Source organism: Durio zibethinus, chromosome 15, assembly GCF_047325235.1.
Source record: "Durio zibethinus cultivar Kanyao isolate XHJ-2024 chromosome 15, ASM4732523v1, whole genome shotgun sequence".
Classification (NCBI taxonomy): Eukaryota; Viridiplantae; Streptophyta; class Magnoliopsida; order Malvales; family Malvaceae; genus Durio; species Durio zibethinus.
Window position 1 is genome coordinate 3,431,041 of NC_143176.1, and position 14,360 is coordinate 3,445,400.

Consider the following 14,360-nt stretch of genomic DNA (forward strand, 5'->3'; position numbering starts at 1 on the left):
TTTATATAAAAATTACGTATTATAATTTATATTGATATAAAAATATAAAATATATTTTTTAATTTTATTAAATTTATTTATAATTTTTATTAAAATTTTAAATTATATTATTTTTATATTTTTTATTTATATCATTTTCATATAATATTATTATTTAATGTTTAAAATTATCATATCTAATTAACATAACCCACATGATTGGGTTTTTTTTTTTTTTTGATTTTGTAATTTTAACAAACTTGCAAAGTTTTAGTTTGATTTTTCTATTAATTATTATGGAATTAAAAAGATAAAAGTTGAGTTTCCTACGTCCAAATGATACAATAATTAAGATTTATAAAAAAAAAAATTGAATGGTAGTTTTCCATTTTTAATTAAATTTAAAGGGATTTAAAGCAAATTTCAAAGAATATTAAGGATCTAATAATAAGGATTTGGGCCAAGCCAGCAATATGACATAATTATGAATGACAAACATAAGTTCACTTTCTAATTTGTGTAGACGACGGGCTGAAGAATCATTTTTCGCCTTTTTTTTTTTATTTTCGACCTTTTTCTTTTTTATGATTGATTCTTCTTTAAGCCTTAAGGGAATTTTGATTTTCTTCATTAATAATTTCTTTACACTCTAGGATCCCCCCTCCTCTCCTATTCTAAATTTCCAAATGGCAATTAAATTTTTAGAAATATTAAAATAATTATCAATTTTATTATATAAATCCAAGAAAAATAAAAAAAAAATTTATATAAAAAATGTCGTAAATTAAAAATAAAATAAAAAATTACATGTACTAATATTTAAATATTAAATTTTATTTTTTAAAAATAATCAATAAATCAATTAAATTAAATTCGATGTAAAAAATTTGATAACGAGTAATTAGAGGTTTACTTATTGCACCAAAAATGCATAAGCAAAAGCTTTTTGAGTTTTGACCAACTTTTTTTTTTTATCTTTGATGGTAGAGTAGTAGCATTTTCTTTTGGGAAGGGGGGGGGTCTTTTCTTTGAATTTAGAGAAGGTTTGATCTTATCTTTGCAAAGTTTTGGCAAATTTTGACAAGAAATGTAAATGCAATTGCTAAATTCTTCCTATTTTATTAACCTTGCTTCTATTTTACTCCAAAATTACACATACATAACATCTCTTAGAATGGGATTTTTTTTTATTTACATTTTTAAAGCCATTTTACATATTATTAAAAGGTATTGGATTCTATATTATTTTAAAATTTTTTAAATTTGTTTTAATAATAAAATTTACTTTTATTTGCTATTGCTTCAACCTTTAAGACAATTGTATATCATAATATGGATTTTTCATATTTAAATAACAAGATGTAAGACACATTACTTTATCAATTATGTATAAAATATAAGGATTCATCACACTCATATAATATCTAATATCATTGTTATTATTATTTTTAATTTTATAAAAACTGCTATTACTGATCATTTAAATGAACCATCGATCCAAATAAATTTATTCCGATAATTATTAGTCAATTCCTACCATATAACCTACTCAAAGTTGTCCTAATGTTACACATTTTTGCTTCTCTAAGCAAGCTACCACAATTAGTCTTGAAAATTAGGTACTAAGATTGTGCAAAAGTTTTAGAAGTGAAAATCAGAATAGTAATGTATCATTGTTTGCTTCTTCTAAATGGAGAGGAGATAAAAGGAAAAAAACAAAGTGGCATCTAGCTACCACAACACTATACATGACCTAAATTAAAAGTCAACATCCAATAGTGACATTGATATTGGACCTTCCAAGCTCTCACAACAATTTTTTTTTTTTTGGTCATGATCAATTGGCTATAATAAGATTTAATTTCAAGCATTATATCACACTTTACTTATGTTACTTGAGATCGATTGATAATTTAATTTTTATTTATATTTGTTTAAAACTATCAAAAATTATATTTTATGTCAACAAATGACGTGATTGATGACTATTCAAATATAATTAATGTATTACGATGAGTAAATTTTTTATGAAAATTAAAAAAATATATATTTAAGATGCAAATTCCTATTATAATGAAGAATATTACTTAGCTCAATGGGTCAAAAAACAAAATACATTTCTTATTGTAAAATTCATTTAAGAAAAGGAAAATTTTTGTGGGAACTCAACATGGAGTAGGTTGAAATTGTGACCAATAATGTGAATACGCTCTTCCTTATCCTACACAAAGAAATATTCTAATGCATTGAAAGCAAATATTTTAAACTTAGCAATAATAAATTAATACTAATACATACAAACCATATTATAAGTGTAGATAATTACAAATTAGAGGTCTTATTCATTATAAAAAAAGTGGTTTTAAATTTAAAACTTTATTCAAATGATTCATTTATTTTTTTAAAAGATAAATGTTTACAAATTAAATTTCAATATTTAGCATTTATAAATTTTAATTTTTCAATAACTTATCTCGCACATAAAAGGGAAAATAAGTTTAAGATTATATTGAAACACCCATTTATTCGCAATCACATTAAAATTAAAATCAATAAATATTAAAAAAACATATGATTGTTTTTAACAAAAAAAGAAAAGAAAAAGAAAAGTAAACACTTTTTTTTAGCCAAAAATATATATCCCTATTTGACAAATAGTCAATCGTGGTGGGTATTTAAAGGGAGTTGTTTATCAAACCTACTATGTTATTTCCTTTTCTACTATTTCTTTTTCTTGAAATAGTGATGATTATATGATTTAAGATATAGTGCTTTTTTTTTGTCCAATGTAACAAGCAAAAAATTGGGTAGAAGAAAAGAGAAGATTGATCATGAACTTACCCCTTTCTATTTCGAATAGGATAGTTGATCATTCAATCAAATGCATGTGATAAGTAAAAGTCTGATTGTTTATAGAAAAACACATAAATGATTTAAAACATAATAAAGTTGAAATATATATATATATATATATATTTATAAATGAGTATATGGTTTAGGTACGTAACAAGAGATTGTAAGGAAAGGTGATAAAAGTTTGAATTGAATTAAATTCGATTTGATTCGATTTTTTTAGATGATGTATAAAATTATAAATTTTTTAAATATGTTTTTAATTCGAATTAAAATTTCAAACAATCATTCTAATCCAAATCAAATTTAATCGATTCGATTTGATTTATTAATTTGAAATTTAAAATTTTTAATATATTATTTTAATATAATTTTTAATATATTTAAATAAATTTAGGTATAAATAATTATTTTTATTTTATAAAATTTTTAAAAATATATAAGCTAATAAAAATATATAATTTAATTTGGTTTTACTTTTTAAAAAAATTTTCACTATTTAATTCGAAATTCAATCAAAACTTAATTTATAGATTTAATATTGAATTTAATTTGAACTGAATAAAAAAAATCGATCCAAATAAAATTAAACAATATAATTTCTAATCAATTTTTTATTTTTTAATTTTTTCTTATACTTAATTATAAATATTGATATTTAAATTTAAATATATTAGATATTATTTATTGAATATAATTATATAAATCAATTAAATTAATCATCGAGTTAAAAAATATTATCCTTTTACACAAATAAATTATTAAAAAAAGAATTCTTTCTATATTAACTTGTTTTTATGATTTTAATTATTAAAGCCATACACCTTTTTACTTTAAAATGTTAAACTTTAATTTTGAAATAAAAAAAGTTATCGTAATGCAATTCAAATCTAATAAACTTTCAAATTTAACAAAAAGTGTCATTTACAAGGTTTTATTTATTGCTTCAATGCTAAGTATATATTTATTTTATTTCTTTTATCTCATCGTGGAATTAGAAATATTACACTGTTTAAAAAATAAATAAATAAAAAGGAGATAAGCTAGACCACGTTAAACGGGCCCCACTATTGGCCAGATAGATCTATCACAAAAACGTGGCAGTGGGACCCATTCAGTCCGCCACGTCAGCTGACCGTAATGTTCGCATATTAAAAGTCGTGTACTCAAAAGGAAAATTCAAAAAGAAAAGAAAAATAAGAGAAAATTCTTTTTTTTTTTTTACATAAACTACATTTTAAATTTTAACCCCTTGTGAGTTTATATTTTTACAATAACACCCCATTATTTTCATTTTTTACACATTAATCTTTTGAAAGTTTTAATATTTTATCATAAGGGTTAATGATGTTAACCTTTGTAATAAAAATATAAAATTTCACGTAAATATTTTTCTTATATCATATTTTTTATGAAAGGTAAATAATAATAATAATAATAATAACTCTTTTTAAAGTATAGGAACATTTTTATTCATTTATTAAAAAGAAAAACACTATGACAACGACAATAAACCAAAATCACATGATTTTATTTTATATAACATTTTTCAAAAAGTTCACATGAATATTTTGTTATATCATGCTAAGCACCTTTTATTGTTTTTTTTTTTTTCAATTTGGTAATGACATTATGATAATAAATTGAAATCACATGATTTTGATTACATAAACTTAATTTCAATTGTAAAGGATGATAAAGATTTGAGTTGAAATATACTTCTTTCGTCTCATTATATTTGTCTTTTATTATCTTTTTGAATAAAATAAACTCATTATTATTATTATTAATAAAATCGTAAAATTAAAAAATTTTCAAAATAAGATTTATAAAGTTTGAATTTCAAAATTTTTAAAATATATTTTTAAAAATTTTAATTCAATATAATGTTTTTAAAAAACAATACTAACCAAAATTAAGTTTAATTGAAAAATATAATAATTTAATTTAAATAATCTTTTAAGGTTATAAGAGATTGTCATGAGTTTCAATTACTCTTAATTAGATGAATGCATGGTAATTAATTGAATTATTTGCTTTAACCTATTTAATAAGAATAAGTTGATTGAGAGTTCATCACATTTAATAATATTATTATAAATAAAATGTAATTAATCTTTAAAATACTTTTAAAATATGTTTTTTGTTCAAAAAATATTTTTTTATTGAGTTTTTTGGTTAAATTAATTCAACTTTGATAATTATTTTTAATAAAATAATAAAATTTTAAAAAAAAGATTTATATATTTTAAATTTCATAATTTTTAAAATATATATTTTAAAAATTTTAATTTAATATTATTTGTCTGAAAATAAGGTCAAACTTAAATTATTTTAACAAAAAAAGTTAATAAAAAATAGTTATTTTGAGGAGAAGGGAGTACTTTTCATTAAAATTCATAAACAAGTCACGTGAGCAAAACGAGAAGACCAACAGTAAAATTTTCATTATTTTCTTAGGTTTAACCTACAGAAGCCGGTTTCTACATAATCCTAACCGGTTGATGGGACAGACAGTATGCAGGATTCCATAGGCCGTCCTTCTGATTCTTAGGTTTAACCTACAGCAGCCGGTTTCCCCGTAATCCTAACCTGTTGATGGGACAGACAGTATGCAGGATTCCATAGGCCGTCCTTCTGACCCGTCTCGTGTCTCGAGAGTTCGCTAAGCGACAGCCGTGTTTTTCTTTTAGACGGCGTCAATCCAAAAAAAAAACGGACACGTGTAAAATTTTTTATATATGATGGGCCTATTTTCCTACTTTATTTTCGTATTAAAATCCCGCTTTGACCCGCTGGAATTATTAAAATAAAATTTTCTTGGAATTGTGGAAAGCAAATAAGCAATGGCCTGGGTGGGGAAGTGGGCCCACATTGATGTAGGGGTGTTGGTAGTGTCCAGTAAGAATCAGGATAAGCTTACATGTTGACCAGTAATTCCGTGCCATGTCACCATCAGTACTGGCTCATTTTTGTTTTTTGTTTTTTCCTTTAAACAATGTTAATGTAACATTTAATACACAACTATATCGTAGATTTAATTTCTTCGAAAGTAGACATTACGCGTCGTTTTTTAAAATTTTTAAATTTTAAAAAATTTTAATTAAATTCTCAATTATTTAATTATACATTAATATAATTTTTTCATTTATTATAACATTTAAAATTAATAAAAGTTTCAGTATAACATGACACGTAATATTTCAATAAAAAATAAATAAATTATGGGTCTTTAATGTGGGTTGAATGGATATGACCCATTCTCTTCAACCTCAAATGACTTTTTTTGTATGAAGTAACAACGTTAATAACTTTTGATTTTCATTTTAAGCTTTTCTTTCTGTTCAATTTTTTTTTTTTAAATCAAATCAATATCAATAATATTAGCCTAAAAATCAATGTCTATCAATAATTTATGTCATTCGATGATAGATTTTTTATCAATATAAATGATTTAACAATCGAAGAAATTACATTAATATATATTTAAATAATTAAAATTTAAAAATAAATATAAAATTTAACTCAAAATTTAAAAATCATTGATGGTATTTACTCGTTCTATTTCTACGATGATATAATCTTAAAAATTTAACGACCATTTTTTTTATGAACAGTGTGCTATAAAAAGCACGTACAACATGTTCCGCTGCTCCCCGCTGTAACTATTGCTTCACCTTTATTAGGATACGAAAAAGTAAGTAAATAATAAATATCCTATCACATCAAAGATTAAACTATATATTATATAAATAAAAAATAAAAGTAATATACTTTTTAAACATTACTATTTGTTTTGTAATAAAAGAAAAATCAGTCCGTGAATTATAGTATTTTTTTTAATGATATTGAAATTAAAAAATTTTAGTCATATATTTAAAATTTATTATGTATTAAATTATCTTAATTTTTAATATTTTAAAAATAATATTAATATAACATTTAAATATTAATATAAATAATATATAATTACTATTAAAAATATAAATATACATTAATACTCACAAATTATTTTAATTCGACTTGAATAAATTCAAATTTTGTTTGGTTATTATCGAATTTATTTCGAACTTGAATAGCTCAATTTATCAATTTAGTCAAATTTTAGTATTTTTATATTCAATTCAAATAATTCACGAGTCTAATAAAAATTTTATATTTTAATATATTTTTATTATTTTAATTAATAAAATATATCGAATTCGAGCATATATAATCGAATTTTTATCAAATATAAAATTAAATTTATTTTTACATATTAATTAAACCTAATCGAGTTAGCTTAAGTAGTTAGATTTCTATCTCGAGTTGAACTTTAACTAAAAAAATAAAATTCGATCAAGTTCGAATCGAGTTTTGAACATAAATTTAATACTATATCAATTTAAACTTGATCGATTATATTCTTACGTGACTTACGTTATAATTACCATACATCATTTTTTAAATAAAAAAATTTTAAATATAATTTTTATGAAAATATCTTATTTTTTTTATTTTTTAAATGAAACTGGGTAACAATATCATTACCTCATGTCAATAATGTATTATCCAAATTAATATTTAAGTATTATGTTAGCGTTATTCTAATGATATTAATAAATTGAAACAAAATAATGCATAAAAATAAAATTTAGGCAATTGATTTAAAAGTTTTTAAATTCATATATCACATTAAACAAAATTAAAAAATTTATAAATCAAATAAGATATTACCTAAAATAAAAAGTGAAATAAACATCTCCAACCTTCATGATGAGGCGTAAATATGAAATTTCTTCTCTCTTGATAGGCTCATGTTATAATTAGATTTGATAGTGTATGTACTTGTATTATATTTGTATTATATTAAATATATAAAAAAATAATTTTTTTATTAAATTTATATTGATACGTTAAATATAAAATATTTTTTATTAATTATATATATATTTTTATTAAAAATTTAAATTATATAATTTTTCATATTATTTTTTAGCATATTATCTTATTATATTTAAAATTATTATATATAAATATCGCACATAAAAATATTAAATAATTCATTAATCATTTAAATGATGAGTAATCAATTGATGAACTTCGTAAGTTAAATAATGTAATTTATTTGACAATCAAATTGATTGAAATCTTTTAATATATTTTTAAATATTTCTCTTTTTATCATATTATTATATATAATTTTTTGATAAAAAAAAATTTGAGAATAGATAGTTTGTTGAGTCTCTTAGATCAAGATAATATGTGTCATACTTGATAGTCTAAAATAAGTAGTTACATGTCGTACATTTAAGATGATCTCAAAAAGTGACTATCGATATGATTCGAACTCAAAATTTTTTCATTAAAAAAATAATTTTAACTGATTAAATTAATTATTTTATTTATATATTATTATATTTATTTTAAATTTAAGGAATCTTATATAGGTGAAACTTATCAGTGGAAGTGAGTTGTAAAATTCTTTTTATGTTTCTGTACGACATACGTATAGGATAAATTGAAATTTAAAATGCGTGATTTTACATCTTACACCAAATTAATTCATATACCACTAAAAGTAAATGGAATGTCACGATTTTAAATACTATTTATTTATTTATAGCATATGATTTAAATATAGTTATTAGGTAACCTACTTTTCTTTCAATATCTTTCTAAATCATAAACCAAAAATATTCTTCCTCACATTCCCAAACAAGAACCAATTTTCCTTTGTATTAATACCTAAAATTACTTTAAAAAAATTTTTTTTTTTAGTATATACAAGATCATATTTAAAATAAAAAATTTATAATCTATATTTTAGTATATCCCATATTAAAAATATAAATGATATATTAATATTTGTAAGATATTATGATTTAATTTAAATAAAATTTAAATTCGATTCGATTATTATTGAATCGAATTTAAACAAGACGAATTCAATAATTATAATATTTAGCTAGAATAATTCATAAGTCTAATTAAGTTTTTAAATTTTAGTATTTTTATTATTTTAATTAAAAATTTATAATTATATCTTTTATATATATTAATTTTAGCTTGAATTTAAATTTAAATATATAATCTAATATAAGAATTGAGTTTATTTTTATTAAATGAATTTTTTTAAAAAAGTTTAAATAACTCAAATTTTATTTAAATTAAATTCAAATTCGATTTAATAATATTTATTTCTTATATTACTGTCTACAGTATATAAAAATATAGCAAGTAAAATTTCAATGCTGAGAAGCGGGAAAAAATCTAATATTGGAGTAGTTAAATGTTTTTTTTTTTTTTTACCAAAAAAAAGAAGTTAAAATTTTACGGTGTTTGATAGTCGATGAAGGTGCCTTGAAGGTGACGCAGATGGTGCGGAGAACGAAGCAAACGACCCCACTACCTGCCCCCCTCTGCCCCCGCAACCTATCTATCATTCTTGCGAGACTCACACGCTATCTAACGAGGAAAGCAGCTGCGTGTACACTGCTTGTTTCTCGCCCTTTTCTTCCCCTCACCTTTCCCCCCCCCCCTTTTTTTTTTCTTCTGTTTTGTTTGGTTTTTTATTGTTGAGACGGGAAAGTGATTGATTTCGATTATGAAATTTATCGTTTTATTTGTTCACGGAACAACAAAAACAAAATATACTTATAAAATTTTTATTTGTTTTTCTTCTAAGATAAATATATTTCTAACGCCTGATTTTTGGTTTTCTAATACTGTTCACCATGTAAGTTTATATATGATAAAATTTGATCGATATATTTTTTATTTAATAGTAAATTTAATAATTTATATTTAAAAAATATTAAAATTTATGTATTTATATCATATTTTATATATAAATTATATGTTATAATTTATGTCAATATAAAAACATAATTTTATTAATTTTATTAAATTTATATATAATTATTATTAAAATTTTAAATTATATTATGTTTATTTTTCATAATGTATTATCATATCATATTTTAAATTATTAAATTTATTTAATAATAAATATTATGATAGATGCAAGTGCTGATATTTGATCCATTTTCAACTTTTTATTTGTTTTACTAACAAGGGCAGTCTATACTCCATACACCAATATTCCAGTTATTGCTAATGGGCGCTTTGAGAGGTTAAGAACAAATGTTGAACTTATTGACATTATTCATTTCATAGGAGTAAGAGTATAATATTTTATCAAAAAATATTATTTTCAATTGCACGTTCATGAGGAATTCTTTTTTACCTACCAGTAATTTCATAATTATATGTGATGATGCATTTATTGCGGACAATTGAGATTTTTTTTCAGCCAAAAATGTTGTTCCTAGATATAGAGGTGAGTTTGCTGCCATGTTCTACACTTGATGCTGTTAGTATCACGTTGTTCCATCCTCTGGATGTTTCATTGCACAGTAAGCAAAAATTGTGAGTTGTGTTGCATTCATGTGTTTGTGTTTACAGCTACATTCTCCATATGCAATCATGCAAAATGGCCCTTAGATGGTTCTTTTGTAGCCACTTGTCTAAATTTGACTTAACTTACTTTATGGTGGTGCAAAAACCAGATTAATTAAACCAGTTTAGTGGTTTGATTTGTTAGATCTCTAAGATATCAATCCTTCTTTGAAATGCAAGTCTAAATTATACGGTCTTAGATTTTACTAACATGGTAATTTAAAACATGATTCTGTGATAAAATATAAAAATAATATAAATAAAAGATACAAAAATAACACAGCTTAAAATTTTATAAAAATCATAAATAAGTTTAATAAAATCAAAAAATTATATTTTATGTTTTTATATTGACATGAACTATAATACGTAATTTTCGTGTAAAACATGAGATGAATATAATATTTTACACGATACGAATGATATAAATTGCTAGATTTAGATTTTAGTTTACAGGTTCATGCTTCAATTTCCTGTGCTGAATTATTCAAAATGATCAATGAACAACTCTGAACGATGATATGGGTGTTCCAGAGATTGTATAAATCCCAACTTTGTGGATTGAGAGTCATGGTAAGATTCTGTTATGTAAAACTATGGTTTCTTGTGTAAACTCCTAAGAAAGCTTTAAATTGAGGGTCTGTCTTGACATTTGCTTGTATAATTGAATGTTTCAGAATTTTGGAAACAAAATGCAAGTGCTTGGTTACTCGGAAAGGATTGCTGGCAGTTATTGTTGTAGAGTAAGCCATGAGTCAGAGCCCTCTTATGCTTCTTGATGGAAGCATAACTCCATCAAGATTTGGGAAACCTATTTACTAAAATAAGATCTTGTCTGCGGCTTTTTTTTGTCGTTTGTCATCTGTTGTCTCAGTTTACCATTCAATCAAGTAGTTTCTGTTTTGTTCAAGCTTTTAAAGCCATAAATTAAGCCACAGTTCTCCTCCCTTTATCTTATAATAGTATAAACACACACACATACATACATACATACATACATACATACATAATGCATTTGAGAATAAAGTCTCAGAGACAAGTGCTTCTTTTGTGCTATAATGTGTGTGTATGTGTGTTGAGAATAAAGATTATCATTTGATGTACGAAATGCAGCTATGAAAACACATTGTACAAGCATACCTTGTTTCTGTGGATGATAAAGGTGCCATTGGTATGATATCAATGTCCTTGCAACTCCTAGGTGAATAAAAAGTGACTGGGAAGAGGATATGCAATGGCATTGGGTGTTTTACCTAATGAATTGTTGGCTAATCAGTTGAGGGATGTGCCTTTGAAGCTTTGCAGCTCTTTTGTAATTGAGCTGGCATTTGCTACTAGTTCTCTGCATGATTAAGTATGTCTCTTGAAGTTTTATTGTACGTTGTGTAGAATAATGTTCTTATCTAAGTTCAGTGCTTTTGAACCAATTCTCTCAGTATGCACAAAATTGACAACGCTTGCTTTGGGGGAATATCAACTCTTTTTGAACAAAAATATGGACAATATGCATTATAGTGAGCAGGCTGCCGTAGATCTATGTATTAGTATCTGTTGATGATTTGTTCTATGTTTCAGACTATGAGATTTATGCGACTTCCTGGTTTTGGGTCCCTGGAAATTACTTGTTTCTAGGCTTTTGTCTATCCATACAGCAATGCTTTCCCGTTCTGAACTTTTGCGGATGAATGTGATCCCTGACATGCATTTAACTTTTTGAGGGAAATGTGGCTATTGATGTTGCTCGTATGACCTACATCTGAACTAGACGTTCTTCAGGGCAGATTCAAATTTCAATTTCCTCTCCTGGGGAGTCACCTACGACATTCCTGAGTCGACAAAGTTATAAAAAGAAGAGATGGAATGGGTTGCTGTGTTTGAGCCCACCAGGCCCATTCTGTTCAGATCAGGCCCCTTTTAAACCTTGGGTCAGCACTCGGCAGATACGAAAATATCATATATAATGCACTAATCCATAGGAAAAATAACACAATACAAATGGGGACACAAATTATAGACAAAAGTAGCCAAACCAACTGATAACAGGTCCATCTACTCTACTCATCCTCTAATATATAAGAATAGATACAAAGAAAACAAATCTAAATTTCTGATCCCAACAGTTCGCGATTTGTCTTGAATGTAAAGATGGGTAACCTGCTTTTAAACTTTTGCTAACCAAAAAAAAATCCATCGAACTTGTTGCTGAAATTCACCAAATCTCTCCCCTTGATTTTCCCATTTTCAGTATCCTGTTGGAAACTCACAGTTCCCATATCCTGCAATAGAAAGTCATAAAAGAAAGCGAAAGTTGAGGCCAAAAAGAACTCTTATGGATTTGGAGATAGAGAGAGAGAAAAAGGGATAGAATACGTACTAGGAGGCTGCGAGACCACGTAAGCCGCACCTCCGAACTCACAGGTGCCAGTCCCACGTGTCTTCTTTTGATAATAACTATTGAAAGCATATGAGGCATGTGCCTCAAGAGTATTAGGATAATAACATGTTGCGCCAGGTTGAATAGGGCGACAATCAGCCCCTCCTTCGCCACAAGCATAATCCAATGCCGCCTGCATCTTCTTCTCGCCGGCATTCCCGTTGGCCACGCACCACGTCTGCCCTACCGATGTCTTCGACACTTCACGGTTCAGCAGAATCCGACTAATGTTCCCGTTGACCGGTGCTGACTTGCCACCCTTTAGCTCCTCTTGTGTTAATGGTATCTCATATACCTTTTGTTCATTAGGGTAAAACAACCCATAATTTCTTTCTGAGGTAGGACCTGTTTTCTGATTCTCATTAAACAAAGCAAACAAGTAAACGTTAAGGGGTTCCTGGGGTCTCAAAGGGGTCCCATTTCCACTCAAAACTCTTCGTACCAAGTTACCATTGTACGACGCCGCATTAGCTTCGCTTGCACCAATTTCACTCTCATCCCCGATTGAAGGCCACCCTGTTTCAGTCACCACCATCTTTAGGTCATCATATTTAAGAACCGACATGGCAGCAAAAACGGCGTCGATTTGAGCTTCGAAAAGGCTGTAATATTTTAAACCGTTTCCCGGATCCACCACCCCGGAATTCTCTTTAAACAATGCGTAATCAAGTGAGATTTTATCAGAGTTAGCTGAGTACGCAAAAAAGGGGTATGCATTGACCATGAGGTAAGATCCGGTTTGTTTCAAGAAATCTAACATGGGTTTAATCACAGGTTCGACCAAGTTCGGTTTGAATGAACCGGCTGAAGATGGGTATGAGTTTTGCAAGCAACTGAGAGCTATAGGGGAAGAGATTTTAATGTTGGAATCCAAGTTGAATTTCACTAAGGAAGCATGGATGTTTTTCATTGCTGGTACGAGGTAGTTTGTCGTGTTCTTGGGGTCGACAAAGACTTCGTTTCCAACAGCTATGGCTTCAATCTTTGTTGCAGGGTAGAACTCGGAGATGTTGGATTGAACCCAATTGTCAGCGAAGGATTGGTCAGCTGCAGCAGAGGCGAGGTGTTCGTTGGGTAGAGCAACAACTACGCTAATCCCTGAGTTTGCTAAAGATCTTAGGACCGTGGCATCAGTGTCGAAAAGCTTGACTTTGTTTAATCTTCGAGATTTCAGGAGTTCCACAACTCTGTCGGTTGAAGGCAAGTCATTTGCCACACGACCATAGTTAATTCCAATCGAACCAGCATCTGCAAAAACGTACAAAAGTAAAGACAAAAGAAAGCTTTCAGTTTCATAACTGTCTGAACAAAAAATTGCCTCATTTCTTAATATTTTGTTACATACCTGAAAATGACATGGCTGAAAGGAGAAGAACGAGAAGAGATAAAGCTTGGGAAGCCATGCCCGGAGCTTGGAAAAAGAAAAATGAGATTAGCAGAGAAATTAACCAATTTTAATGGTGGGATGTTTACGTAGTCATTATATAGGGAGAGCGGGGTTAGTGGGAAACGAGAGAGTGGGGTAATGTGGGGGAGTGGCCCACTCACTAATATCATGCTTGGTGATAGCAAAAAGTGGTTGAAAATCCAATGGAAGCCACCGACTCGACCGTTGTTTCTGCACTGTTTTCGGAATCGATTTAGATTTGCAGTA

The 14,360-nt window shown here is 26.4% G+C and overlaps 1 protein-coding gene across 1 annotated transcript; it reads right to left on the reverse strand.

The window, feature by feature from the left end:
- Window positions 1-12,213: 12,213 nt before the first annotated feature.
- Window positions 12,214-14,194, reverse strand: LOC111301580 (glucan endo-1,3-beta-glucosidase 12-like). The gene is made up of 3 exons (XM_022897363.2): window positions 14,052-14,194; window positions 12,647-13,954; window positions 12,214-12,548 (listed from the first exon to the last, which is right to left on the reverse strand). The coding sequence occupies exons 1-3, from the start codon at window positions 14,107-14,109 to the stop codon at window positions 12,514-12,516; spliced, it is 1,401 nt and encodes a 466-aa protein (XP_022753098.2). The 5' UTR covers window positions 14,110-14,194; the 3' UTR covers window positions 12,214-12,513.
- Window positions 14,195-14,360: the final 166 nt, after the last annotated feature.

Bases quoted from the DNA above. Each gene is read 5' to 3' on its own strand.
- LOC111301580 (XM_022897363.2), bottom strand. From the start codon at position 14,109: ATGGCTTCCCAAGCTTTATCTCTTCTCGTTCTTCTCCTTTCAGCCATG. The intron at 13,955-14,051 runs GTATGTAACAAA...ACGTTTTTGCAG, and splicing joins TTCAGCCATGTCATTTTCAG to ATGCTGGTTCGATTGGAATT. The intron at 12,549-12,646 runs GTACGTATTCTA...TTTCTATTGCAG, and splicing joins CGTGGTCTCGCAGCCTCCTA to GATATGGGAACTGTGAGTTT.